General features: G+C 45.1%; 1 protein-coding gene across 1 annotated transcript; it reads left to right on the top strand.

Annotated features, from left to right (window-relative positions):
• Positions 1 to 699: 699 nt before the first annotated feature.
• LOC138262418 (uncharacterized) lies at positions 700 to 22,871 on the top strand. Its single transcript, XM_069212318.1, has 5 exons — positions 700 to 1,145; positions 1,238 to 1,336; positions 1,484 to 1,612; positions 1,737 to 2,372; positions 22,768 to 22,871. The coding sequence occupies exons 1-5, from the start codon at positions 1,127 to 1,129 to the stop codon at positions 22,869 to 22,871; spliced, it is 987 nt and encodes a 328-aa protein (XP_069068419.1). The 5' UTR covers positions 700 to 1,126.
• Positions 22,872 to 25,554: the final 2,683 nt, after the last annotated feature.

Here is a 25,554-nt window from a genome sequence, read left to right on the forward strand (position 1 = left end):
AAAAAAAATATATATAGTAATGGCGCGAGGCCCGGGTCTGTGGGGCCCTGACCTCGCGCGCTAGGGCCCTAGGGCCCATACAAATATAAAAAAAAAAGAAATAAAAATGAATAGCGTTTTGGGGGCCTTGGGATTGGGGCCCCCAAGGCCCCATAGGGCAGCATTTAAAAAAAAAAATACAAATACAAATATGAGGTCCCTGAGCACAGGGCTCAGAGACCCCCAGGCCGCCATGTGGCAGCCTTTTAAAAAAAAAATATATATATATATATATATATATTTATTTATTTATATATATATATATATATATATATATCTGTGTGTGTTTGTGTGGCAAGTGTGGACAGGGGTTTAGGGGCCTACAAGGTCGTTTTTTTTTAAAAGCATATAAATAAAAAAAAAAATTGAAATAAATTAAAATAATAATGATTAAAAAATAACTATCCCTGCTAAAAGCTTTTCAGACCCCTCAAGTACCCCACACCACTCACCGTAGTTCAGGATGGCTTTGGATCTGATTTTGTTGCCTTGAAAAAACCCAGGACCTCACACATGTTGCATCCACATCCGGCCATTTTCTTTTTCTTTTAAAACAAAGACTGTGTGGTGTTGGAATTGGCTCAGCTAGGAGTTTAGACTGAGCTCCGCCCCCACACATGGTTCACAGCCTTGTTCAGCTAGGGTGAAAACCAGGCCTGGATCCTAGGATCCACTTTCCAGTCTATGTCTTATAGAGACAGTCCTAGAGGTAGTATTATGCAAGAGCGCCACCATGTGGAATTTGTTTATTAAACCGTGTATAGTTTTTGAGAAAAGTTTTACAGTTGTCAATATGTATTTATACTTACAGAACATAGGGATTCAACAATTTGAATCTTGATAGATACATTTTTTTTTTAAAAAAAAAGTATTTTTTTTATTTATAATTTTTTTTTTTTATTTATTATTATTTTTTTTTATTTTTTTTTAAATTTATTTTTACATTTTTTTTTTTTTCTTTTTGTCCTACCCTTGTTGTGCTTTTATGAAGGGTTCGGACGTAGAAGATGAATTGTGGTATGTTTAAAGGTAAATCTGTCTCTCTTGTACACAGGACTGTCAAGAGTCTGGGGAACCCCCTGTGCAAATGGAGACCGTGCAGCAAGGTGAGTTACAGGACCTTGGTCGTTCTGAACGACGTTGTCAGGAATGTTATTTTTTTATTTTACTTCTAATGGGCACCCATGTGTTTGCATAGGTTATGATGCAGAACTCAGGTGCGCGATTGCCTCTCTCCAACAAATCCTCCATGTTCAAGAGGGGTCAAGCACCTTGTCACAGGATAACGTTTCTGCAGGTATATATTAGGGGTCTTTTTGTACCCCCATTGAAAACCTAACAGGGTCTAACAATCAGACCTATATTTGGTCATCTCAGTGAGTTCGTATAGTCTATGTATTATATTGTATGTGTAACATTATTTTTTTATGTTTTTTATCCCGAGGGGCTCCTATGGATGAAGCGAGCCGGGATATGGATGGAAAGCTTAAAAAACAGCCCCGCAAAAGGAAGTCCCCTGGTTCTAAGGACGGCCCGCCCATTAAGAAGGGACCCTCAAGCCGGAAAAACCATGGTGAGTTTAAGAAAATGTAGAGTTTGGTGTATACAGTGCAGCGTGTGTCTAAACGTCTTTCCGACCCATAGGTATAGCCGCTCTAACTAGCCCTAATCTATATTTTGCTATCTTTACGTCCTAGAATCATCACACCAGAGCTCCGGAGACGCCTGCCCTCAGCCTAAGCCGCGGATGTCATCTTTAAAGGTCTACACTGGGACTGTTCAAAACCCCACAAAGTCATCGGTACTCGTGAGCCAACCAGAGCACCGAGACCCGCCCTGCAACATCTCCACATCCGTCGCTCCTGGACCAGGTACAACTCATAACGACACCACATCATCCATCATAAAGGGAATACCTAGTACAGCGGGCACTTCTGCAACAACTATCCCGGGTTTGGGGTGTGACCATCCGGACATTATCGTTCTTACAACACCAAGCGCCCAACTGATTGCACCTTGTGAAGCCTCTGGAGGGTCCCCAAAACAGTGCAGCAACCCTAAAATAAATCGGCTGTCCTTAAAGAATCGTAGGAAGAAGTTCCAGAACCCTGAGCAACAATCTGGGCCTCTAGACCTGTCTTTTAAAAATGTTGTTAAGGTACAACCGGCTCCCCCTAGGGCCCAGAGTTCTAATACCGGCGTGTCTGGCCTCGACCTAACCTCTCCAGGGTGTACAACTATCCGCGCTGTGTTATGTGACCCCTCCATGGAAAATGATCACCCTGCAGAGGATCCCTACTCCCACTGTATAGAGCTTCTTAAGGCTCTAGCTGGTACTACCCAAAGTTCTGAAGCCCCGGCATCCCCATGTCTGATGTCCCCCGATACACCCCCGGGGGCATACGACCCCACCAGTCCTGCGCCAAGTGCCCGTGCGCAATGGTCTTCACCATCATCATCAATATACCCCGACAGCAGTATAGGGTGTAGCGGAACGCAAAATCAGAGTTTTGGAACACCCTCGAGCGATGATCAGGGCTCTCAAACTCCAGGATGTTCACACTGGAATCCTGTTTTTACGTCCCGCTCTGATCCCTCAGCCGTGATTGGGGGTGATAACAACGGCCGCTGTCCTATAACTGGGGATGCTCAGGGAGTTGGCAATCACCCCTCTAGTGTCACAAGTACTGGCCTTGAAACAAACCTTTCAAGCCGGGCTAGAGTTCTAGACAACTACGTTAAAGAAATCCATCATTCGTTCAGACAGTTAAAATGCCAACTCCGTCTAAAAACTTTAAAACTATGTAAGAACGACGGTAATAGAGGGGCATCCAGAGCTAGCATAAAGGTTTTAAAACAGCTGATGGCTCGGTGTAGAAACACAATGGCCCAAACTTGCGCTTCAACAATTGTGGCCATGGGTAACATCCCGTCATGACTAGGTGAGCGTACATACCCGGGGAATGTTAGAACTACATTTACCAGTACAGGGGGCCATAGGTCTAAATATGAAAAGAAGCCCCAGCACCTGCTTAGTAGAGCTCTAAGAGTTTTACGAGCGCTCAATAGTCAGAGGTCATGTCAACCCCCAAGCCCTGCACCCATAAGACCTCAAAATATAGAGTTAGGAGGTGCTGCGGGTCTTTACAGGCCGTCTGGGGGTGGCGGTCCGAGCCGTCTCAGCCTTAAGCAGTCTGGAGGAGCCCCGTCCGAAGTCGGTGTAGTGTCAGTGTCACCACTTGTAAACAAGCCAGACATTGTTCAGATCGGCGGGGGTCGTTTACCAAAAACCAGATGGGCCCATAAGAAGCCAGAGTGGCTTGGTAGCTCTAGAAAACGCAAGCTGGTAATAAAAAAGTTAAAGAAAGCCAGACTCTGCGTTACCAGAAGGTCTAAAAACACACCTACATCTAACCACACCCCTGGGAGCTCTCCAACAACCAGTAATTCTCAAACTGAGGCTTCAGAACCAGTTTTTATGGAAAGTGTGAGACGGTATAGTCGTGTTGTAGAGCGGTTTAACGCTACAGAACACTATGAGGAGTTTAGGTTCGTTAACCTAGATCGCCTACACTCCTCAGATCATGGCATCATAGCTATACATCAGGCTGTGCAAACGCTGATCGAACGATTGTTACACGATGTGGGTCCTAATGATTTCTTTCAGATGCGTTTTCAGGGACAGGGTCTCAATAGTCCCCTGTTCACCAGACGGTCATCTCGGGATGTGTTTGACGCTGTAACGTTTTTAGAAAACCTATCTAAACTTTTACAGAGCAAGGCTGAATTACTGGCGTCCGGGTCCTTTAGAATCATCTCCCTCGTTGTTAGGGGGCGCGAGGGGGGTGCTTCCAGAGCCTTAAAGAGCGTTATGTACAGTAAAATCATTGACAAGAAATCACGGTGGTTGCTCGATTTTAATACCGGAGCTACCAACATGTGTCTGGCCGCAAGCATTGCAGGCTTATTGATGGACCGCTCTACCCCAGACGCCGTCATTATGGCTATGGCTGTAGCAGCACATGAGGCGCTTCAGATACCGACTGACAAAATGGTCGGTTTTGGGGATCTGGGACTTTTTGAGAATCACTTCGCCGTGACGGTTAAAGTTCTATACCATGCAGGTTCTTGGAAGTACTTCACTACCAATGAAGGTGTGAAAAACAAGACCGTGTATGTGCTACACCATGAAAACCACTTTTACGGTGTCTTGAACCTGAAGGGTTTTCTAGGCGCCAAGTATGTGTGTGAGCATTGCGATCACATATACAACAACCGGACCAAACACCAGTGTGAATTACACTGTAAAATGTGTCAGAGGGACGGTTGTGTCAATGACAATGCTCTGAAAGTGAACTGTCCAACGTGCAAGCTGTTTTGTCGGTCGCAAGACTGCTTAAACACGCACATAGGCCTCGCCCAATGTGTTCTTAAAGCCGACTGTGGGACTTGCGGCCGTTATAAACCTGTCGATCACAAATGTGAAGGTATGCAGTGCCCTAGGTGTACAGCTCCTTTTATAGCCGGAACAACCCATGAGTGTTACATGCTCAGAAGTCACTACCAGAAAAAAACAGAAGACTATATCGTATTTGACATAGAGTGTACGCAAGAGACGGGGGTGCACCAACCAAACTATATTTACGCCCACCATCTAACCGGTGATGGGAGCTGGGAGTTTGAAGGTCGGACTTGCGTGAATGATTTCCTCCTCACATTTATGCAACCCCGATACCAGGATTATACATTTCTGGCTCACAACTCCAAAGCATATGATTCTTTTTTCATTATCAGGGACCTGATACATGAAAAGCTTCCCGTTAGTCTCATAACCCAAGGTTCCAAACTAATGCTGCTTAAGGTTGTGCCTTTTGACATTAGGTTCATAGACACCTTGAATTTTCTGCCCATGAAGTTGAGCAAACTGCCAAAAGCCTTTGGGTTTGAAGGCTGTAAAGGTTATTTCCCACACTTTTTTAACACATGGGCTAATCAGAATTACTTCGGGCCTATGCCTCCGCCCGACAGTTATGGTTGCGATTATATGATGCCCTCTGAAAAAGAGAGTTTTCTACAGTGGTACGATGAAAACCGTGAAAAACGGTTTCATTTCCAAACTGAATTGAGAGCATACTGTCAGGCGGACGTTATGATATTGCGAAAAGCATGCAACCTATTCAGAGATGTTGTGGTGGCTATGACGAAGCGGGTCGTGTTTATTGAAACAGATCCGTGCGAGCGTGAAAAAAAAATAACTGTATACCTGGACCCATTTCAAAACATTACTCTGGCTTCAATGTGCATGTCTATTTATAAACACATGTTTTTAAGGTCTGAAACTATCGCCTTAATACCACCTGACCTCTATAACGGCAAGCAGAAACGTTACTCCACACCTTCTATTCAGTGGCTCATGTACGTCTCTGCGAATGAGAGCATCTTCATTCAGCACGCTTTGCAGGGCGGCGAATACCGTCTAGGCCGCTACTATCTAGACGGGTATGCATTAATTAACGGTGTTCCAACGGCCTTTGAGTTCAACGGGTGTTTTTACCATGGTTGCCCTCAGTGTTACAAACCCCATGAATTTAATAGACTGCAGGGCACCACGTTTGAACATCTGTACCGCCGGACTCTGGCAAAGGCGCAGTATATTGAGAGTTGTGGGTTTGTTCTGAGAACTCTCTGGGAACATGATTGGGTAACTGAGCTATCGAAAGATGGCGCACTGAGCACTTTTATTAAGAGCCAGCAGCTACCTTCACCGCTGGAGCCCCGTGACGCCTTATTCGGCGGCCGTACAAACGCCATTCAATTGTACCGTGTAGCTGGCCCTGGTGAGAAAATACATTACTACGACTTCACTAGTCTGTATCCATTTGTGAACAAGGTGAAGTTGTACCCTGTGGGCCACCCTACAATTGTATACAGGAACTTTAAACCTCTCAAAGAGTACTTTGGAATCATTAAGTGTCAGATTCACCCTCCGCGGAAACTTTACTTTCCGGTGCTCCCTTATAGAGTCGACGGTAAGCTAATGTTCCCCCTATGCCGTACCTGCGCTGAAAGTAAACAGCTTAGCGAATGTCGGCATAGTGATGAGCAGAGGCTGCTGGAAGGGACGTGGTGTACCATTGAGGTGCAGACGGCCCTAGAGAAAGGGTATCGGCTTGGTAAAATCCTGGAAGTCTGGCACTTTCCAAATACAACAACACAGCTCTTTTCTGAGTACATAAACTTGTTTCTTAGAGACAAGCAGGAGGCCTCGGGGTATCCAGAATGGTGTGTCGATGAGCCCTCAAAGAAAAAGTATATCGCTGATTACAAAGCTCGCGAGGGTATTAAACTGAGACCTGCGTTCATTAAGGTTAACCCCGCCCGCCGGCAGTTAGCTAAGCTCTGTCTCAACTCCTTGTGGGGAAAGTTCGCACAGCGGACCAATTTGTCAAACACATCCATCGTCACAGATCCGGATGAGCTTTTTAAGTACATATTCACACCTGTTTATGACGTATCCAGTTGTGAATTTATTGACGACGAGACGGCCGTTCTATGCTGGAAATACGCCAAAGAGTACCCCACAACGTGTAACAATATAAACATCTTTATAGCATGCTTCACAACCGCTCACGCCAGGTTAGAGCTTTACAGGTTGTTGGACCAGCTTCAGGAACGGTGTTTGTACCATGACACAGACTCTGTTATCTTTGTGAGTAAAGAGGGTGATGAAGATCCTCCGCTGGGTGATTATCTAGGGGATTTGACCAGCGAGCTCGAAAAGGGGGAGTATATACAGGAATTTACCTCATCAGGCCCTAAGACGTACAGTTATAAGACCTCAAGCAACAAGGTTTGCATGAAAGTCAAAGGTATCACTTTAAACGTCAACAATACGATTAAAATAAACTTTGACAGTCTGAAGGGCCTGGTGCACGAATACTCTGCATCGAGCGATCACAAAAATAGCAAAGCCATTGTTGTAAACCATCCGAGCATAGTCAGGTCCAAGAAAAAATGGGAAATTACAACACAGCCTATGTTTAAAACCTTAAGAGTAGTGTTTGACAAACGGGTCCTCACAACGGACTACAAAACACTGCCTTACGGTTACTAAAAGCCATTAGAGGTTTGAACATCGCCCAGATATGGACACCAGACTGCAGCACCCATTCTCCTGCGTTTTAGCGGGGCCCTCCAATAGCGGTAAAAGTTTTTTTATAAAGAAACTGTTAGAAAACGCTCCCGGTGTTTTATCTCAGACCCCTAACAACATCGTGTGGCTTTATTCATGCTGGCAGGATCTTTACACTGAGCTCACCCTAAAATTTCCCCACATTCGATTTATAGAGGGTATCCCCGATAATCTCAACGACGATGACTTGCTACCAAAACACCTTGTAAACATGGTCGTGGTGGATGACCTCATGCGTGAAGGAGGGGACCACCCCGAGCTTGAGCGGGCTTTTACGCAATATTCACACCACCGCAATCTGAGCATATGCTATATAGTGCAGAACCTGTTTTACAAGGGCAAGAGCAGCCGGTCCATAACTCTCAACGCCTCATACCTGGTCTTATTTAAAAACCCTAGAGACAAACTTCAAATCTCAATTATAGCTAAACAAATGTACCCCTGCAACACCCAGTTTTTCATGGATGCCTTTAACGATGCTACAGCAAAACCCCACGGCTACTTACTGGTGGATTTGAAACCCAACACTTTTGAAGACTACAGACTACGATCCGGCATAATACCCCCGGACTTCCCAGTCGCCTACACGCCTAAAACAGTGTACAAAAACTATAAAAAGAACAAGTAAAAAGCTGCTTATAACATTTACACTCTAAACCTTGTAATATAAGGTCCCCACAATGTCGGCTCGGTTACGACGTAATTTAGGACTTCTAAAAATGTTGATCACGGCCAGCCCCGCGAGAAGAAAAGCCATCCTCTGCGCTGCCACGGATGATTTAGTGGCCGCCATTTCAGAAATAGCCCTAAACACCCTAAAAGGTAATGTCCCTATATCAACGCGCCAGTTCCGGGTTCTGAAGAAGAAACGCCACATTATTAAGAAGCTCAGCAATAAGAGGGCTTCACTCCTTTCCAAAAGAAAACTGTTCAAACAGTCAGGAGGCTTTATAGGGTCGTTGTTAGGTATAGCTATACCCCTAATCACAGGGCTACTGTCGCGATCCTGATGGAGCACGCCCACAAAATGTACCTCGTGCCCCGGCAACAGGTGGAACATCTGTCCCCTTCTAACACGGACGTCTGGGACATACGCAAAAACGAAACACATCGTCTCGATGTGGAAATCAAAGCCATTTTGAACCGGACTGATTTAAAACCCCACGACAAGGCAGGGCTTTACTCAGGAGCCCTTCAAAACTTTCTACAATACTACAAGCAACTCACCTCTGAAAAAACCAAACTGACGCTGTACACCCCAGATGCTGAACAGCCGCCTGGACCCTCTACGCAGGCTCATGACATAGGTCCCACACCCACAACTGATGCCTTTGTCTTAGACCTTTTAAAAAATATCAGTCAGAAATATAGAGGGGCTGCGCAAATGTTACTCAGTAAAATGAGTACTACTAAAGATTTGACCACTTGGAACGCCCGGGGTGAATTCGTTTACAAAGGGCAGCCGGTTGCTGGTTCCCATATGTATGATCTGGTCCGGGGTCTCACACACGGTAAAACCCTAACAACACGAGAAGCTCCTAGAGGCTGGGAACAGTTCCTAAATGCAGCTGCGGAACTCAACATTCCCTCCACGATCATCGGAAATGCCGAGAATCGCCGTAAGCTTGAAAGTTTAAAAGACCCGGCCCCCGCTATTTTTACAAGGAGCCCCGCTATATCGACATCGCCTTTCTTTCCACAACTAACACCCGCTCGGGACCGTGCTGATCTTCCTATGGGGCCTAAAAAGAGACTATTCAAAATGAACACATGGCTACCGATCTAATTTTGCACACATGTACAGTTTTTTTTGTTAAAAGTTTTTACGGTTCGAAAAAATGTGCTTCATTTTATATGTTTAACCATGTAAATGTTCGTGTTGAAACATGCTTGTAATAAACACTTTTAAATTTTCAGCCGGAGTATGCCATCTTTTTATTTATGAATGGTTTGAAAATGTACACAGTACGGATTAAAAAAAAAATGCCTAGGATGAAAGCTTGTTTAAGATGTTTTTTATTTTAGACACTCACAAGTACAAATAACAGCTTTACAAGACCTTACACTTTTGACAGAGACCCGAGTCTGTTTTAACAACGTGTGACATTGTCCTGTAGTTTTCATTCACATATTTCATAACAACATCATCGTTGTTTACTAAATCATCTGAGTATAGATTTAAAAAATTTCTAAACGTTATACCTTCAGACATTTTACTAATAAAGTATATACAATGTTCCCCACATGTGATGGCCATAGGATCCTGTACCCGCAGTTTATTATACACAACAGTGGGTGATGCTTTTTTTACATATTTGAATATCGGCTTTGTATAAATACTATGCTTAGGGAATTCAGCTAAACTATCAAACACTATAACCTTGTCCACATCCAGAAACAGTGCCGCCCAATGTGCCCCACCCTTGTAATGGGGATCGGTGTTAAAGACGAGGGTACGGGGCCTTTCCGGACCTATCTTTTCAGGTAGTCCATCGCTAGGGTATACCCCTAGAAAGTATTTCTTAGCATATTTATGTCTACTTAAGAAGTCACGTATCTCAGTAGTGTCCATTTTATATATTTTTAAAAAAAAACTTTTTCAATGGTAGTCAAACATAAGCTGACGGGCGTGGTTGATCTGAATAACACTGTCGAATACAGAGAACACAACCATGTTCACATTGGCCGCCAGTGCCTGTGTAAAACGTATTTCCGCTTTTAGATTTCCGTTTTTGATCAGGTTGTAATGGTCGCCATCTTCCATGTCCGGCGTCAGGTCGAACGCAAACAGCGTGTAGCCTGCAGCATACCCTTCCCTTGAAACAACTACTCCTGAGTCCCGCAGCTGTTTCCCCGTTATCGAGACCAGTCCTAGATATTCCCGGACAAAATTTGATGTTCCAAAATTCGGCGTGAAAGGTTTTGCGGGGATCACAGCACCCTCGTGAACCAGAGCGGCATAGTTGATATCATAGTGTTTGAAGTTGAAAGGGTTTGAGTTGTAGGCGCCACTAAAAGCGGTATTGTCCACAAACCCTATGATGATGAGTTTCGGTAACTGCCCCAGAAATAGATTCTGCTGCTGCGTTAATCGGGTTCCGGCGGGGATGCTGAATATCTTCAGAGCAACTCTTTCAATGGCATACTTGGCGTTCGATAATTGTAAAGCTTCAGCATGGGCTAGTCTGACACTTGGGGACACTTTCACTCTCTTTACAAACAGGCTCGCTGACAATATAACCAGTTTATACTGCTCTGCATCACCGCTGATGAGACAGAAAGAGTCCTTGTTACGATTGAGTTTGATCTTAAGATCAATACCGTTGACTAACAGTTTGTCTTGGAAGAAAAGGTCTGAATGTACGCGCCCCAGGAGGTCAAACTGCCTACTGCCGGCGACGAAGCTGGCTCTTTTTTTAAAACCCTCGTTGTCTCCGTCCAAAGCTGTGTTCTCCAAATGCGCTTCGGTATCTCGGTAGAAGAGCCCCGCTGAAAGATGTGTGTCCAGCGCATCACGACTATAATTTAGAATACTCTCTATGTAGGCCCTGTAGGCATACATGTTATCACTCTGTGTGACGAGGCGATCGCCTAGGTTAATGTCCACTTGATTAAACATTGTTGCGATGGGATAGGCTATAGGGGCCACTCTAGCATCATCCTCGATGTTGTCACCGTTCGCTTTGGTTATTTTACAGACGAGGTGCAGGAGAGTATTGTTGAGATCAAGGTACATATCCGTGGATCCCGACACATAAAACTCTATCGGTGCAAGGGGTGTCAGAGCGGCCATCGGCGACACTTCCATGAAAAAACTGTTTTCAATGCTTGTCTGTGTGGGTTTGAGAGAAAACAGATCTAACTCAGATTTGGCGCATTCACCCGATGCACAGTGTACGAAGGCCATGATCGATGTTTTAAAAAATATTCGCACTAGAACGAGTTCTCTTCTTCTTGGTTGATCTCTTCCGTCTTATGACTCTTCTTTTGTGAGGGCCTTTTGAAGTAGTCCGGCGCTTCTTATAGGGCCTTGGCGGCCCCCTACGCAGCGATGCCCTTCGCTTCCTTTTAACAAAACCATGCGCTTTATACAGCAACCCCGCTCCTTCTTGGGGCTGTCTATTCATGCGCTCTGCTACCGCAGACGTTACACTGCCCACAACGTCCTGGGCTATGTTTGTAGCTGCCGCTTTAACATGAGGTTTTGCAATTTCGAACCCTCTTCTCAAAAAGGGCATGGCACGTCTAAACATGCTCCGGAAGAAACCCCCCAATCCCGCCCCATACATAACCGGAGCCCCTTGAAAGTAGGGTTGGGGACCGCCATACCCGGCCTGAACTCTATAATAGTCCCTGTACATCGAGGGATTCTCGTAGGTTTTCATGGTGACCATTGCAGCTGTCTAATAGTCACCTTCGCGCCGTGGCCTTAAATGAAGCTTAACAATAACTTTCCCGTATTTAAAGGCGACCGGCTCCGACTGATCGTTGTACACCATGATGGTTATAGTGTCAAAATGGTTTTTAGAAATTGCAACATAGTCGAGTTTGTGATGTTGTATATTAACCATTGCGTTATTTTCACCCTGCACCGGGACCCACCTCAACAAAGGGGAATAACTATCCCCGACCCTCTGCGGCTCTACAATGTCGCTATAAACGTAGAGTGTATAAAAACCGCCGTTAATATCGGGGCATGTAGGGTCTGGATCCATCTGCCTTTGGTGATGCTGTACGGTCCCTAAAACCCTTTGTAATTTACCACTACATTTAAACACTGTACTGAACTCTGGGGCTTTAAGAACCACCTTTCTTCTAACGTGATCCAATACCAGATATATATTCGCATACGCTTCAGTGCTGGCTATAGACTTGTTGATGGCATCGACCACCGTTGCGACGGTAGGGTAATAGCCGTGCGGGAAAGACAAGTTATAGGTCAGTGCATCCTGAGGTCGCTTTATATGAAATTTAACATCGGCCTTTGTAAAGGTATTCCAAGTTCTAGGGTACTGTATTTCCGTTAGTGCCACCTCCCACGGGCCTTTCAAATCCACTGGCTTTGCAAGTTTCACTGTATAACTCGAAATCTGATTGTCTGGGAACATGTCCTTCGAAGCGTTGGATGGCAGCGTGATATAAAAAGGGGAGTTCTCCATCATAGCGTTTACAGCTATACCTCACACACCGTGCAACGAGCTGGCCAGAACCCAACTGTTAAATTTCTCGGGCCACCCGCGCCATTTGACCAACGCCTGTCGCCGGGCTCCGCTCCCTTTTCTTTTCAGAACCTTTTCAACCCTGTACACCCTGTTCGGGTCGTAGGGCACCTCTTGTAACTCTTCTGTGTAAAAGACACCCGATACCTCTTCCCCAGCGTAGTCCTTTAACCTGTAAATATATACCCCTTCTTTAAGCTGCACACTTTCCACTATGAATATCTCATCGCTGAATGTTTGTTGGTAGCCTTTGGTGAAGACCCCCTTCAACTTTGAAACCCTGACATGAGCCCCTTCTTTTAAATCCGGTTTCTTGACCTTCTGTGTGAGACGCCCACCGTACACCGTTCTCCACACCGTTAACGAATTATCCCTTGTTACCTTAACAGGGGCCATTTTGATTGTCCTGTGGTAGGTGGCGTTATAAACATCTATAAAAGCCTTTAGAACATCCACGTATCTGTAGGTGTTGTTGGCGGTGAAATATCGCCACATCTTTGACTTTAAAGTACGGTTAAAACGCTCTACAACAGCAGCCTTTACCTCTGTGTGCGTTACAAAATGTTGAACAGCGTGCAGGTCTAATAATTTTTGGAAATGTTTGTTTAAAAATTCCTTTCCGGCGTCTGTTTGTAGTTTCTGGGGCACACGCCCACTAGCGAAGATGTCTTTAAAAGCAGCTGTAACGCTGGTACCACTTTTATCGTTTAACGCCTCTGCATATGCGTATTTGGACAAGACGTCTATGACGGTTAATATATACATGGCGCCATCGTTATGTTTTGCTAGATCTTGAAGACTGATTATGTCGGCCTGCCACTGATAATCGAGCTGTGCGTTAACAACGGTGGCCCGCCTCTTAAAGCGCCTCCTGGCAGGTTTGTGCAGCGAATAAGCCTCTTCCCCAGCTAACCAAGTCTTCACACTGGCACGTTTTACAGATTCATTTTCAGCTCGAGCCCTTCTAAATAGAGCTTCGGAGCCTCCGAAACTTCCAACCCCCTGTTTATCGTAATAAAGCTTCCTTAAATCAGCATCCGTCATGCTGTCTCACATCAACACCCCGAAATGAAAGACACCTGTTTTGTGTAAGGTCATTTTATTAAACATAAAAAACATACATGTGCGGCTGGGGTATACAACCAGCGTGTATTTGACATTTTGTGCTACATAGCTTATAAATGTCAAAACCCGGATCCAATGTGGCTTTTTTTTTACAAACGTATACATAGTACAACATCCACTACACATGTTACTCAGAGCATGTTCCTTTACAAACCCTAAGCGACACAAACATTGATATTTTTATAGCTATACTCTCAATAGCTCTAGACATGACTTCCCGTTCCCCACGTCTATAACTCTGAACGCTCAGGATACTGATATAATTCAACAGTTCATACAGTTCTAGATAGGACAATGCAGAACCTTTATTTGTGAGATAATCTACAGTCATGTTCTCCAAAGCCTCATGCACCCCCGTCTCAGGTGAAAGTCTTAACTTGCGCTTGTGGTCTTTGTCCAAGGCCCAGCATTTAACAGATGCGTTTAGCCGGCCATTGATACACCACTTGGCGATACACTCATGGCAGTTACATTGCAACAAGGCAGAAGGTTCCGAAATGTTCAGACATCGCAGAGTCACAGGCTGTATTTCAGCTATTCTTTCTTTAACCAGCACAAAAATCAATCTCCCGATACAGATGTAGCCCGGTTGTAACTCATAGACATCTTGCACCTCGATACCCGGAATCCCCTCCTAAAAGTGAGTAAGTATGGAGCGTTAAGTAACATATTTATGGTCTACTTTTTTTTTTTTTTTTTTTTTAATTTATTTTTTTTATTTATTTCTTTATTTATTTAAAACAGTTTTCGAGGGGCTAAAGACAACATTCTTCTGTTTTTATAATAAATGTCACACATTCGTCTTTCTATAACCCGTTCTACCATACGTTTGTCAAAGGGGGGACACAACCCGTGCATGCGGTCGAGTTTTGAGCATGGCTCTGCAGCGTATCGGATCTCAAGGACAGCCGCAGCCAAGACCTTCATCATGTCACAGTGGACACTTTTCTTCACAGCAGACAGCCCATACACAACCCTTAACAGCTTATATACCCGATAAGTGTCTATCCGGTTACAAACGTGACGAATTGTTCTTGCAGTGTATGCATCGTATAGACATTCGTGAGCCTCCTGTTGAGGGTCATTAATTTTATGCCCGTAGCAAAGGTCATAATAATCCCTTTTAACACACGCGTTCACAACGGCAGCTGCAAAGCCTTTAACCGGCCATATGGTGTCACAGGGGACGCCCGGAGCTTCCTTTTCAAGATCGTGGCTAGTGTAGGTGCAAACACATTTCTTACGAGGCTCTTTGTTCTGGCTTGTAATACTTTCAGACTGTCTGGAACAGCATAAGCAGAAAAAATTTACGGTGTTAACCTTTGGAGCTGACCCTTCTAGAGGCTCTCTTTCTTCTGTTATGTTCTAGGGTTCAAACAGAAAGCACAAGACACATTATTAGTTAAAAGTATGACATTAGAGTATACAGGCATAAAAAAATTAAATAAAAAATGTCTTTACTAACCTCAGCATTCGCTTCACACTCAGCGGCTCCTCTGAAATCTTGGGAGTCGCAGAGGTCCATTGGGACAGAAACAGCGCCTGAACTCACACCTGATGGTTGTAAAATAAAGGCCTCTGCCTCGGGGTCCTCCTGGAAGCCCATGTCTTCATAGACGGGCGAATTCGGGGGTGGTACACATTCTTCAACTTCAATGTCTACGACGTTAGATGCCCCGCTTAATCCATCTTTCGAGACATCGCTGTCACTGCCGGCCCCCTTAATAGGGGATATCAAGGGCGACACATCCTTGAGGTCAAGCTTTTCAAGCCGATGGCAAAGTTCCTCTTGAAAACCTGTAACATCGGTTTTTCTGGCGATCGGATTGTATCTCTTCATAGCGCCTTGGCAAACTGATTCAGCCCTGGTTTGCGGTTTGACAGCCGGTTCTAACCAGCTCCTTATATGCAGCATTTCAAAAAAAAAAAAAAGGGTGGCTCTACCAGCCAACAACACGTGTTCACAAACCACGTGACACCCCCATACACGTCACTTCCGGGGAGGGCTTTCTGGGACACCGGAAGTCCCAGCCACCGGATATGACGTCATTTCCGGGGCGGGACAACTGTCACTTTTAATATGGTGATTAAAGGTATCCCTTCCTACTACTTACCAAATTAGTTTTAGGTCACTAAAGCCCAGAATCTCAATGTTTTTCCAAGGAATAATGACCCCAATGAGATAAAAGGGAAACTACAAAATGTGCACTCATTTTCCATTGCATTTTCCCAGTTCATAATTGTACACTCTGCGCAATTATGTATTTGGGAAATGGGAATATAGGGAATGTGGCACGTGACATTACCGGTAGTAGGTTTGGAAACATGCATCTGGTACAATTTCCTGGCATACTACTGGCAATGATTGTGGGTTGCCAAAAGGAATAATTAGTGACTATTCGTAGGAGTAATGCAGAAGTTACTCAGTGCCCGACAGGAAACGAAAATATGCCTATGGGAAAGTGCAGGATTCTGTAACTAGAGTAGGCCCCAGGTGCATGGTTGGCTCGAGGCAGCCCTTCCTACTCTGAAAGCACCTCTTCCAGTCTGCAGACTATCAGGGAAATGCCGGTGGCTGAATTGGCTATCTGGTCCGGATGTACTACTTTTCTCCGTGAGTCATCAAGAAAAAATCTTGTAGCTTCATTATGATACAAATAAGAGGTGGTATTGTTGTGCAACCAAATAACACTCATTTTAACAGAATTAAAATACAGCATATTAGGTGGATTTAGCTGGGTTTGAAATCTGTGCTTGACAGTTGTGCACAGATGGCATCAGCAGGCGCTCAACTTGCTGGGCAATATCATAGCTCTCGAAGGAAAGCAGACATAAAAGACCTGTTATCATTTGATTTTTGATGGCTCGTCGAACGACTAGGTTTTGTATTTTAACATACTATCCGCCAGAAATAAGTTACGTTTTAGCCCGTACATCTAATTGCCCGTAATACCATTCTCAAATGTAATAAATTCTGGCGCAGTTGCAGTCTGGTCCAGACCTTCCTGGATGTAGCACTTCGTCTCTACTGAATGTTTGTTAGGCTCCCTGTCAGCTCCTTCGTACTTACTGTAACATAAATTGTTCTTTTTTTTCTAAACCGGAAGCCGCGTAGTGAGAAATAGGCCGTCTAAGCTCATTTTGATTAACCATCTTTCTGGAACAATCCTCGCGTTTAATGAACGGCTTTTAGCTAGTGTGAAAGAAAGAAAGCGCATGGGTTTGGAATGGCGCACTGCTCTGGGCTGGTCTGGCAGTGCATTCTAGCGGTTAGACTATCCCTACTGCGCTGCAGGAAACTCGCAAGGGACGGGTTTTCTTTGCTAGGAACAGAGTTATCTTAACGCTTACGGGCACAGCAGGGCTTCAAGCTCTTCGAACAGCTTCAGTTTTCGTCTCGTGCAGTTGAGGGATGCTTCAGTGATTGTGCCACTGTCTGGAGCGTCGCATTTATCCAAAGCCCTGAAATGTCAATGGGGCCATATACGCTTTCAACAGAGCTTATGTCGATCAGTGCTCCCACCTAGAGGCCATTAGGAGATAAGTAAAGCTTCTGCAACTGCAGACTTTCACGCCTGCTTTTTCTTTCCACTGAAATCATATAATAATGGGATAAAGAATGCTCACTTTGCTCGTTTGGTGTCTCAGTAGGTTGAGTGCTTGCTGCCGAGATGTTGGTGGAATGTGTATGTAAACAGGTGGTCTCAGGTTCCAATACCTGGAAGGTAGGACAGCAAGTCGATGCGCTTCAGTACTTTTTGTACTTAGGGCCGTATTTATACTCCGTTTGCGCCGAATTTGCGTCGTTTTTTTCGACGCAAATTCGACGCTAAACTAACGCCAACTAACGCCATATTTATACTATGGCGTTAGAGGCGAATAGCGCCAAAGTTCCCGGAATGTGCGTCATTTTTTAGCGTGAACCCCTTCCTTGCGTTAATGATATGCAAGGGAGGCGTTCCCGTCTAAAAAATGACTCCCAGGCCTTTACGTGGTATTTATACTCCCGGGCAAAAGAGACGCCCGGGAGTGGGCGTTGCTAAAAACGGCGCATTTGCGCCGCTTTTTAACGCCTGGGTCAGGCATGGCGTTAAGGGACAAGTGGGCTCAAAATGAGCCCAGAGTGCCCTCCCCTGCCCCCAGGGACCCCCCCTGCCACCCTTGCCCACCCCAGGAGGACACCCAAGGCTGGAGGGACCCACCCCAGGGACATTCAGGTAAGTATTTTTTTATTTTTTTTTAATGATTTTTTTTGGCATAGGGGGGCCTGATTTGTGCCCCCCTACATGCCACTATGCCCAATGACCATGCCCAGGGGACAGAAGTCCCCTGGGCATGGCCATTGGGCAAGGGGGCATGACTCCTATCTTTACAATGATAGGAGTCATGTTGATGGGGGATGGGCGTCGAAAATAAATGGCGCAAGTCGGGTTACGACGATTTTTTCGACGTAACCTGACTTGCCCCATTTTAAGACGCCCATGCGCCATTTTCCCCCTACGCCGGCGCTGCCTGGTGTACGTGGTTTTTCTCGCGCACACCAGGCAGCGCCGGTCTGCTTGCGCCGGCTAACGCCATTCAATAAATACGGCGCCCGCATGGCGCTTCAGAATGGCGTTAGCCGGCGCAAAACTTTTTGACGCTAAACTGCGTTAGCGCAGTTTAGCGTCAAAAAGTATAAATATGGGCCTTAGTATTTCGCAGATTTCAATACCAGTGGGACTGGTCTAGAGGTGGTTATAGCTGCATTCACCTTGTGTTATTATTAGGCCAAAGACTCCTACTCCACTAAGGTGGCCCTTCGTTTTACAATGCCTGCTTTGGCTTGAGATCGATTAAACAAGCACGAGTGTACCTGATAGTAGCATGCTACTATTACTCCTAGTTGTTATTAGAGAGAACGCAAGATAATGCGGTTGTGTGACACATAAATAGTGTATCTTAGTATTTTATAAATCTTACTTTCCCTTTGCAGCACATTATGAAAGAGTTTACTTACACAAAGCCAAGGCATACACATGCCGGAAATGCACATAGAATGCAAGTTCTGTTTAGAGTTCCTCCTCCTTCTCCTCCTCCCTCCTCCCACGTCCACTTTCCTCCTCCTGTTTCCACCTCCTGTTCCCCCCTGTTTCTCTTTTTCCTCCCTCTTTCTCTTCCTCCTTCAGGCCTATTTTAAAAGTAAGGTGCATTGTTCTTTTTTCACATGTCATACGTTTAACCATGGGCGCAGACAAAGACAGTATGCTCTGTTACAGTAAGGGGCATATTTACCCTCCATTTGCGCTGAATTTGTGATTTTTTCCATGCAAATTTGGCGCAAACGTAACTCCATATTTATATTTTGACGTTAGACACGCCTAACGTCAAAATATTGGAGTTTGCACCATTTTTTAGATGCGTGAACTGACCTTGTGTCAATGAGATGCAAGGTAGGCGTTGCCATCAAAACAAAATGGTGCTAACCCCATAGCCCCATATTTGTCCCCTGTGCTAAAATTAAGCACTGGTGGGAGGAGGGCCTAAATAATGGTGCAAAGCTTGCTTTGCTCCATTATGTAACACCTGGATCAGACCAGGCGTAAGGGGACCTGTGGACTCATTTCCATTGTTTAACACCATGGAAGGGGTCTACAGGTGCCCTACTCAAGCCCCAGGAACACCCCCACCCACACCAGAGGGACACCAGAGGATGGGGTCCCCATCCCAGGTAAGTAGAGTAAGTATAGGTAAGTATTTGTTTTTCCAAATTAAAGTGCCATTGGGGCCCCCTGCATGGCACAGGGTTCAATGGCCATGCCCAGGTGGCACTGGTCCCCTGTGCTGGCCACTGGGGTGGTGAGCATGACTCCTGTCGTTTCTAAGACAGGAGTCATATGGTATGGATGGTTTTGTGTCAGAAAATGACGCTAGGCTGGTTAGAGGCATTTTTTTGCCTCTAACTAGCCTAACGGAATTTTTTGGTGCAAAACCCCCTTCTCCCATACCGCCACCCCCACCTGGCTAACATATTTTTTTTACGCTAGCCCACCCTTTGCACCGGCTTCTGCCTTTCCATAAATATGGTGCCCGGCTGGCGCTCCGGAATGGTGCAAGTTGGTGCAAAACTTTTTGATGCAAATCTGCATTAGTGCAGTTTTGCATCAAAAAGTATAAATATGAACTTGTGTCTGCACTGGGAAAAATGCCTTTGTGAAAGCTGTACCAGTTGTTTCATGCCAGATGTCGGCCTTTCACTGTGCAGGTGGCAACCCAGCCTGAGTTTTTCAAAGGGAACAGAGATCCCCCTGCAGTCAGATGCAGTGAGTGACTCTCCCTGCCTACTGAGAAATATCAGTGGGATTCATGGGAACGTTTTTATCTATCCAAAGGGCAACCTCTGGGTGCACTGATTCTGCCTCTCCTTTATATGGCACACAATCAGTGCACCTCATAATGGTCTCTTTGCCTCTTCAAATTAGGGAATGCCTACCCATCATGCTTCCACACAAAAGGTGCACTTGTGTACAACCTATTAAAGAAGAAACTGATTAGGCATATGCTGCCCTTTTCTATAATACCCATGTGTTCTTGGGGTGCAACAGGTCGTCACAAACTCCATTTTCACATTGGCAGGAGGCAGTGTAATATAACCCATAGCGCCATTGGATTTTGAGCTCTAGAGCTTGGTGCTGTATTTTGCTGGATGCCATGTTATACACTGATTTTATTAATACAAAGTAATCCCTTCAAAATGCAGTGTTAAAAGGATGTGCTTCAACAGAAGCGTTTGTCTCTAATGCATGCAAGAGGAAAATATATCTTTCTAATTAAATGCCACCTGACTTTAGTGCACCCCATTGATGGGGCTCACTGTTACAAATTCGATCATTCGGATCCATTTGTAACATTCTCTAAAAACTATGCAATGCAAGGGTATTTAAAAGGGTTTATATTAACCACAACATCTGGGTAGCTTGAAAACTGTACCTGGCCATTTCATTTCTACATTTTTGGCAAATAGGGCTTCCACAAAGAGAAAAATATTCCTTGTATATTCCCTTTCTTTTGTATTCTACATAATTTCCTTTGTTATTTGTTTTGTAAAACAATTTTATTACAGTTTTTTTGCTTGATACACCAGCGCATATCAGGCAAAAGCACATCTTTACATTAAGCATAGTCCACGAGAGAAACCAAAGCCACAAAATGGTACTATATAACATTAGTTAATCATAGGACAGCATTTCATTTGTTGCAGATTCAGCTACAATGAACTTGGGGCCTGCCTAAAAGCCTGTCTATTCCATCCATGATCCCCATAATTTGCCTTGTTGGTGCTGACAGACCAATTACATAAAACCAGGACCTCAAGGGCCATACATCAATCCTTTTTGTCCATTTCCCAACCTCCAGTGTACCCCATTTCACCAGTGTCTGGCTATCTCTTTCTCGTCCACCACTAATTCTAAATGAATCAGTAACATTTTGCATCTATTGGCATTATTGTCACTTGTTTTATGCAGTAGTGGAAATTTAGGGTCATTATCAACCTTCCATTCAATCGCGGTCTCTAATTCACACTGAATTTTGCTCCAGAACTGCTTAATTAATTTGTGTGCAACTCCATATACTATGGATACGATCTACCTTTACCCCTCCACAGTGTTAGGGGTTGTTCCACATAGCCAAAGTCTATGTTGAGTAAAGTATACGCAGTGGGGATAATGAAGCTGTATTATTTGTAACTTTGTTGCCACTGCAATTTTACATGGTGCCACCTGTGTTCCTGCTACTACAAATCATCCAAACCCCCACTTGTTTTTCCCATGTATCTCTCATATATCTGGAGAATGTATCACTAAGCATTTGTGTAAAGAGTGGATTTTTTTGTTTGCCCATATCACCCATAAATTGTTTCCCTTCTACCAGGCTGAACTCAGGTAAGTCTATTTCTCCGTAATAAGCGGGATAATTGTGTGTTGTAGTTGTAATTATGTGAAAAAAACTGACTCCTGTGTGTTAGAAATTGGCTTTCTAGTTGGCAGAGGTATGCACTCTGTCCAAGCAGGAACCACAATCCTAGTCAGGGTTTGTTAGATTCACACCCTAAATTAACCTATACTCACCCCCTGGTAGCTTGGCACAGAGCAGTCATGCTTAACGTAAGAGACATTGGCCCTCATTCCTAAGAGGGAACCGCCAGAAGACCGTACCGCGGTCAAAAGACCGCGGCGGTCATTCTGACTTTCCCGCTGGGCTGGCGGGCGACCGCCCGCCTGCCCAGCGGGAAAGCACCAGCAACGAGGAAGCCGGCTCCGAATGGAGCCGGCGGAGTTGCTGGTGTGCGACGGGTGCAGTTGCACCCATCGCGATTTTCAGTGTCTGCCAAGCAGACACTGAAAATCAATGTGGGGCCCTGTTAGGGGGCCCCTGCAGTGCCCATGCCAGTGTCATGGGCACTGCAGGGGCCCCCAGGGGCCCCACGACACCCGTTCCCGCCAGCCTGGTTCTGGCGGTGAAAACCGCCAGAACCAGGCTGGTGGGAAGGGGGTCGGAATCCCCATGGCGGCGCTGCTTGCAGCGGGCAGCGGGCAGCGGGAAACCGGTGGGAAACCGCCGGCTTCCCTTTTCTGACCGCGGCTTTACCGCCGCGGTCAGAATAACCCCAGAAGCACCGCCAGCCTGTTGGCGGTGCTTCCTCCGTCCCCTACCCTGGCGGTCTCGGACCGCCAGGGTAGGAAAGACCCCCATTGTGTTAAGTATTTGTGCAACACTTCAAACAGTAAAACAATGAAAACACCACACAAAAAGACACCACACCGGAGTAGAAAAGTAGATCCTAATTTAATAAACAAAACCAGACCAAAACAACAAAATCCATTCAGTCAAACTAAAGAAATTATTTTTTAAAGACCATTTGTAGTGCTTAGAAGCAGATAATGCCACCAAGGGCTGTCTGATCGCACTAGGTCGGGTCAAATTTGAAAAGTCAAGTCGACTACGATGGGGCACGGGTTGGATATGGGGACCAGCCTTGGTCCACTGTAGCAGAACCTTAGTTCGGAGATGCATCAGCATCCAGAGCAAGATGCAAGGAGCAAAGGAGGCTATGCTCTGGCATTGAACCCAAAGATATAGATGATGCATCGTCTCCGAGCAGTGCAAAGTCAGAGAGGCATTGGTAATGAAGGTGATTCCTCGTGCACTCAGAAATGTGGTTTTCCCAGTCCTCGCAGCAGCAGAAAAGTGCCAGCATCGATGGTGATGCAGTGTTTGTGATCCTGACAGAGGCAGCAATGCATCAGCGTCGATGAAGATGTGTTGGTTCTGCAGGGCGCCATGGTGTAGATGCCTGGATTTGGGACTGGAACTACACTTTATACCCACTTCAAAGAGCCCAGGATTGGATTAGCACCTCTTGGCAGGTCTAGACTTGCAGCAAGCAAAGTTCAGGTGTTGGAGTTGATGAGTTGGAAGTCCTTTGTGTCTCTGAGGCTTCAGAATAACAGGATGCAAGCCAGCACACCCTTGGAGTCACTCTGGGTTCAAGTGAGATGGACCCAGTCCTTAGCAGGGCAGAGTGCAGCAGGAAGCAGGGCAGCACAGCACAGCACAGCAGAAAAGCAGTTCTTCCAGAGCAGCAGTTCAGAGTGCCAGTCCTTTTTAGCATTACAGCATTCTTTCTTCCTAACAGGGTTCTATACAGGTCTAGTAGTGTACTGAGTTGCTAGGGTCAGAAATCCAATTCTTATACCCAGTGTTGCCTTTGAAGTGGGAGCGACTTCAAAAAAGCAGGGGTGGGCGGAGCTCACTGAGTTCACTTAAAACTCTGGAATTCGGTGCAGTTCTGTGTGTGGTGGAGTTCCATCTGTCCTATTTGCACCCAGGCCCGAATGCTTCCGATCTCCGAAGCGCTAAGCAGGCCAGGCCTGAGACATGTGAAGGGCTAGTGAAGTGGCACAATTAGTGCTGCTGGCTCACCAGTAGCATTCAATTTACACTTCCTGTAGTGCACTTTATTAGTGACTTATAAGTAAATTAAATATGGCAATTACGGATAAGCCAATGTTACCATATTTTAACCATAGAGTACATGCACTTTAGCACTATTTACCAGTGGTAAAGAGCCCAGAGTCCTAACGCTAGCAAACATGAGGTCAGAATAAAAGAGGAGGAAGAGAAGAGAATAGGACAGCAAAAGGTTTGGGGATTGGGGGTGACCCTGCAGAAAAGCCAATTTTTAACACTATGCATTCTGTAAGTTCCTTGTAGGTCTCCAAACCTACACAGGTTGTTACCAGCCAACTCCAAGATTCAACACACCAATGTTGTCCCATCTGCTACAACCCTGGAGAGAGTGGAGCTGTCCCAAACACATTTCTTACCACAGTGGGGTTTCCTGTTTCAATTTACAATAACATCACATTGCGCTCAGGGTGTCCCTGCACATCTTCTATGCCATATGTGTTGCCAGGGGTTTGCTGAAATTCAGTATTCCATAATAGAGATAGTGCAAGGGATGTGCTTCCCTCATTGCCTACTTTCAGTCATGTATGCTTGGTCCTGTGTTGTGCAGTTTAGCTGTTTGTTAATCACTACTAATTGTGATGCCCTATAATATACCATGAGATCAGCAACTCCAATACCCTCATCATTAGTAGACGTATGGTATTTGCCCTTTAAGATAAGGGGTGCTTAGTTCCCTCACACTGGCACCACAACATCACAGTTATATGAATGAAAATATCACAGTGAAGTTTGTTTCATTAGCTCTGCTATTTATTTAATATGTGAGGCAGTGAAATCATCTTGAAGATGGTTCTTCTCTCCAAGAGGGAAAGGGGCAAGGGAGACCAGCAGTCCATCTGGAATGCATGACTGTGCCCATCTGCCGATTGATAACTAGACCCCTAGGTGTTACAAGCTATTGCACTCCTCTGTCATCCCAGATACGCCAACCCACTGTAGGTCCACCACATTCACCCTCAATATGTGGACAATGGACTTATTTATACTAAATGTAAGGCCTGGCCATTTGCTAAGATGTGAAGAATTTTCAACAGTAGTGGCCCCTACAAGGAAGGGTGTTGTAGGTAAATGAGAAGATCCATTGCATATTACAAGACTGTCTGAAAGTGTGAGTAACCAATCAAATCCTGTCACCAAGATATCTCTTCTCAGCCAGTCCACCAACTCTCACCCGATGATCAGGTTTCTGTAAAGTAGACCAGTGTACCCAATAAATGTAGGTCCAAAATTAATCATCTCCAAAAATGAGACAACTTCTCCTATTCTACTGAACCAAAGGCCTATTCAAAGCCTATCTTCAAGAGGGCAAAGGGATTCTCCAGTCGGTGAGTCAGTACCAGTACATTACACAGCCATCTAGTATTGTGTCTGGTGGCTTAGGCTAGCATTAAGCCACTCAGATCTAGATGTATCAGATTTTATCACTTCAGTCAGATGAGGGGTCAATAATTCAGAAAGCAGTTTGACCTCAATAGTTAATAATGAAATTGGGCAGTAAGAGTTGCATGCCCTCAAGGGCTTACCTGATTTGGATTATTTGAGCTAGTCGCAAGTGTGGCAGGAAGTCTTCCTTCTAAAGAGCCTCCACAAGCATTACAAGGGGCAAGTATACCTGTGACAGCATTGTGAAACAGTCTGTAAGGAACACAGTGTGGCCTAGTGTTTTGTCACCCTGAATACCCTGAAGCTGCTGGACAACTGTTTGTCCTCCTCTAAATCCTGTTCTGAAAAATCCCATTCAAGTGTGGCAATACATTGCTCACAGAGGTCCAAAACAAATTCCTCAAGGGGGCTGAGGGAACATGCACCCATACAACTGGTGATAGTATGTCACAGTTGCTTAGGAAGTAGGCCTGTTGTCCACGACTCAATATCTGTTTCAGTGCCATATCGCATTAATATGCAGGCATATATCTGATATCTGACACAATCTATTCATTAACATGCTTGATTTGTTAACCCATTTAT

This window comes from Pleurodeles waltl, chromosome 10, assembly GCF_031143425.1.
Source record: "Pleurodeles waltl isolate 20211129_DDA chromosome 10, aPleWal1.hap1.20221129, whole genome shotgun sequence".
NCBI classification, from domain to species: Eukaryota; Metazoa; Chordata; class Amphibia; order Caudata; family Salamandridae; genus Pleurodeles; species Pleurodeles waltl.